General features: G+C 52.8%; 1 protein-coding gene across 1 annotated transcript in view; it reads right to left on the reverse strand.

The window, feature by feature from the left end:
- LOC113429855 (active breakpoint cluster region-related protein-like) overlaps positions 1-2,892 on the reverse strand; it is a 96,190-nt gene extending 93,298 nt beyond the window's left edge. The window contains exon 1 of the mRNA XM_087954603.1: positions 2,732-2,892. Coding sequence (XP_087810729.1) covers positions 2,732-2,792 — 61 coding nt within the window. The 5' untranslated portion in view covers positions 2,793-2,892. The remainder of the gene's footprint in view (positions 1-2,731) is intronic.
- Between the last annotated feature and the right edge of the window lie 1,942 nt (positions 2,893-4,834).

A 4,834-nucleotide genomic window follows, 5' to 3' on the forward strand; every position in this document is an offset into this window, starting at 1 on the left:
CGGCAAAAACCCACAATCAACGCCAGGAAAACCCGCACAAAAACCCACAATCCAGATATTCCACTGCAGGGTATGTGTGTGTGTGTGTGTGTGTGTGAGCCTAAAGAAGGGGTCAGTTTGGAGAAGGATGCCATCTTGAATTTCCCCCCCCTCCTCCCTGGAAACCCCCCCTCCCACAATGTCGCCTTTGCCAGGGGCAGCCTCAATTTGTCATCCTTCCTCCTCGGTCTTCCCTTCTGTAAAATGGGCATCATGTAATAAACGTGACTTCCACCAACCTCCCATTTGTGGGGCACATACACCTGTCCAACGGGGTGAAGTCAGGCCACGGGGAAGGGCGGGGGGAGGTTTAGCCAAGCCAGCGAAACAACTCTCGTAATGACCACGGGGGGATTAATTAAGCAATTAAATCAGGGTTCCAAATTTTTTAAAAAAAGGGCTAAATGGAGGCCATCCATCACATCTGCTCCAGAAGCCGTTCCCAAGGTAGGAGGCTGATGCTGGGTGGTCTCTCCCCCCCCCTCTCTTCAAACCTCCTGCAAAACAGAGATAGGGGAGTGGGGGGTCCATCTGGTCAGGGCCCCCCTACCTCTTTTTTCCGACAACCACAATTTTATTAAAACACGATTTATTGAACAGCCCCGTGAGCTGCAGCCCAGCCTTTCCATAAATTGGGTGTTTTTTTTACGGGCTACCCAGTTGATCGCCTGCAGGGAAAAAAAAGGGGGGGGGTGTTCAACCCCAGATTTCAGACTGGAAATTAAGAGGGGGGGGGGTCAATGAGAAGAATGGGGATTCCCCTCCTGCCACTCTGCCCCCCCCCCAAAAAAAGTTCCAGAGAATTCCAGCTGTTGACAACAAACCGACCTGCATTTCAGGAGGTTGGGCTCCCCTCGATACCAGAGGAGGGGGCTGGGGGGGGGGGCAAAACAGGAGGAGGCAAAAATTGGGGAGAGGTCCCCTAAGAAGCCCCCATCCTCTTCCTCGAACAGCCCACTCCCTGTCCTGAACCCCAAATCTCTGCTCTATCATTCTAAGCCACCAGTAAACCAGGGTTTACATAACCGTCTCTTGCTGAAGCAGAAATCTGTGGCTGGCTTCTTTATGGGACACCCCACAACCCCCAAAAAAGGGCTGAATGGAGAGGTAGAGAGAGGCAGGGGAGGGAAGGAAAGGGGTGCAATGTTGCAGCCCCCACCCCCAAAAAAGAAAAACTCAACCCTGGTTCTCACCATCTCCGGTGCCTGGCGGAGCAACTGATACATCACTCCAAAGCTAAATCCATGGCTTCCTTGTGGGACCCCCCCACCCCTAAAACAGGGCTGAATGGAAAGGTAGAGAGAGGCAGGGGAAGGACAGAAACGGGTGCAATTTTATGTCGTTTCCCCCAAAAAAAAATCTCAACCCTGGTTCCCACCATCTCCAGCACCTGGCAGAGCAACCGATACATCCCTCCAAAAGCAGAAATACATGGCTGGCTTCCTTGTGGGACCCCCCACCCCCAAAATAGGCCAAGGACGGCTGAACAGAGAGGTAGAGAGGGAAGGAAAGGGGTGCAATTTTGTGCCCCCAAAAAGAAAACTCAACCCTGGTTCCCACCGTCTCTGGTGCCTGTCAGAGCAACTGATATATCACTCCAAAAGCAGAAATCCATGGGCTGGCTTCCTTGTGAGACCCCCCCACACACCCCAAAAAAGGGCCAAATAGAGAGGTATAAAGGCAGGGGAGGGAAGGAAAGGGGTGCAATGTTGCAGCCCCCAAAAGAAAACTCAACCCTGGTTCCCACCATCTCCAGCACCTGGCAGAGCAACCGATATATCCCTCCAAAAGCAGAAATACATGGCTGGTTTCCTTGTGGGACCCCCACACCCCAAAAAAGGGCCACATGGAGAGGTAGAGAGAGACAGGAGAGGAAAGGGGTGCAATGTTACAGCCCCCACCCCAAAAAAGAAAAACTCAACCCTGGTTCTCACCATCTCCGGTGCCTGGCAGAGCAACTGATACATCACTCACTCCAAAAGCAAAAATCTATGGCTGGCTTCCTTGTGGGACCCCCCACCCCCAAAATAGGCCAAGGAGGGCTGAACAGAGAGGTAGAGATGGAAGGAAAGGGGTGCAATTTTGTGCCCCCCAAAAGAAAACTCAACCCTGGTTTCCCAACCGTCTCTGGTGCCTGGCAGAGCAACCGATATATCACTCCAAAAGCAGAAATCCATGGCTGGCTTCCTTGTGGGACCCCCCACCCCAAAATAGGCCAAGGAGGGCTGAACAGAGAGGTAGAGAGGGAAGGAAAGGGGTGCAATTTTGTGCCCCCAAAAAGAAACGCTGCCCTGGTTCTCACTATCTCCGGTGCCTGGCAGAGCAACTGATACATCCCTCCAAAAGCAGAAATCCATGGCTGGCTTCCTTGTGGGACCCCCACACCCCAAAAAGGGCCGAATGGAGAGGTATAAAGGCAGGGGAGGGAAGGAAAGGGGTGCAATGTTGCAGCCCCCCACCCACCACCCCCAAAAAAGAAAACTCAACCCTGGTTCCCACCATCTCCAGCACCTGGAGTGAGTAGCAACACCCAACCTGATTTTTGCCTCTTTCTCTCGGTTGGTACCTTTCTGGGCAAGGCAAAAATTAAAAAAAAAGAAAAAAACCATCGCGGCTTGCCCAGGTCTTCTTCTTCTCTCCCCCCCCCACAACTCCAGCCAAGACCCCCCAGACCCCCAAAAGAAGGACCTACTGCCGTAGAGGGTGTCGATCCAGGAGAGCCGAGGAAGGCCGTGTTGGCTTAAGGGCTCCATGCCCAAGATCCGGACCAGCGCTAGGAGCTACTCAGGGCTGTTTGTAGAGCATCTCGTAACAAAGGCTGGAGAGGAGGGGAAGAGAGGGAGGAAAAAGGGGAGGGGGCGCCGAGCCGGGGTGGGTGTGGGGGGAGAGAGAAGGGGTAATTGTGGGAGGGGGTGGCAGGAAGGATTGGGGGAAGGAAACCAGGCAGGCGGAGAAAGAGGAGGGCAGCATTTATTTACCCCCTCGCTTTGCTGGCGTGGACGAGACTGCGCCCAGCCCTTGCCAGGGTGTGTGCGTGTGTGTGTGAGAGAGAGAGAGTGCGTGTGTGAACTCACACCCGTGGGAGGCTCCTCCTCCTCCTCCTCCTCCTCCTCTTCCTCCAGGAGCCTGGGGAAGAAAGGGTCCCCCAATGGGGAGGGGAGCATAGAAACTCCCTCCCCACTACCTTGGAGGCGGTCTGGGGAGGGGAGGGAAGCGAGGAAGGGACACCCCCTCCAATCCATTGGGGAAGGGACTCTCCCTGTTCCCAGAACTTCCACCCTCCCCTCTCCTCCCGTTCTGGTTTTTTTTTTAAAAAAAGCAATTTTCCCGAGGGAGGGGCGTTTCCCCCAAAATTGGATTAGGAGCCCAAAAGAGGAAGGGTCTCATTTCCCTCGACACACACACACACACCAGACACACACACACTTAACGATTTGAAAGGTACAGCCTTCCTAACAAGGTAGGCAATGGGTGTGTGCCACTGTTTACGGTTCTTGGATCACCTGGTGGTCCTCCGTCCAACATTTAATTGATTCCCCAAAGCCCCCCCACACACACACACACAAGGCAGGACAAGAAGCAACGGATGGAAACGCATCAAGGAGAGAAGCCACTTGGAATGAAAGGGATTCATTCCTAACCGTGAGGACAATGAACCAGTGGAACAGCTGGCCACTAGAAGTTTAGGGGGCTCCATCCCCTGGAGGTTTTTAAGAAGAGACTGGAGAGCCATTTGTCTGGAATGGGGTAGGGTCTCCTGCCGGAGCAGGGGGGCTGGACTAGATGACCTCTGAAGTCCCTTCCAGCCTTAGGATTGTCTTGAGTCTGGAAGGGAGGGAGGAAGGGAAGGAAGGAAGGAAGGAAGAGGGAGGGAGGGAGGGAGGAAAAAGAAGTGAAGGGAGGAAGGAAAGGGAGGAAAGGAAGGAGGGAAAGAAAGAAGGAAAGATAGAAAAGGAAGGAAAGAAAGAAGGAAGAAAAGATAAGGAAGGAAGGAAAGAAGGAAGGAAGGAAGGAAGGAAGGAAGGAAGGAAGGAAGGAAGGAAGGAAGGAAGGAAGGAAGGAAGGAAGGAAGGAAATGAATGGAAACCAAGGAGAGGAGGAGAGAAAGAAACCTGGAATTAAGGAGAAACTTGCTGACAGTGAAGACAATTAACCAGTGGAACAGCTGGCCACCAGAAGTTGTGGGTGCTTCATCACTGGAAGTTTTTAATTAGAGATTGGACAGCCACCTGTCAGAAATGGTCTAGGGTCTCCGGCTTGGAGGGGGGGGGGGTGGGGGTTGACTAGAAGACCTCCAAGGTCCCTCCCAGCTCTATCCTGATTCTGCTTCGCCAGATCTACCCTTCTTTCTTTGAGGGAGGGGCATTTTCCTCAAATTGCGTCAGGATGCAAAGAGGAAGGGTCTCAGTTGAGACCCCCCCTTACAGTGACTTTAAAGATGTGGCCTTCCTAACATGCCAGGCCTCGCTGTTTACAGTTCTTAGATCACTTGGTGGTCCTCCATCCACTGAACAGATTTCCCGAAGAATCGGGCGGGAAAGTGTGAGGGCTTCAAAATATTGTGTAGGACGGCACCCGCACACCCACAAAGTTTGTGTTGCAGAGAGCAACCCTTTCTTGAACTGAACTGGGTGGACTTCAATTCCCAGAATTCCCCACCGAGCATGGGATTCTGGGAGTTCGAATCCACCGGGTTTTAAAATCGTTTGGGTTTTAAAACTCTTAATTTAAAATTGATCCGTCTCTCCGCGTCACTCTGGAGGAAACTACAAGGCAGTCCTCAACCTACGACTGC

Source organism: Notechis scutatus, chromosome 1 (genome assembly GCF_049901735.1).
Source record: "Notechis scutatus isolate UNSWTSFEM ecotype Mainland chromosome 1, rNotScu1.2, whole genome shotgun sequence".
Lineage (NCBI taxonomy): Eukaryota > Metazoa > Chordata > Lepidosauria > Squamata > Elapidae > Notechis > Notechis scutatus.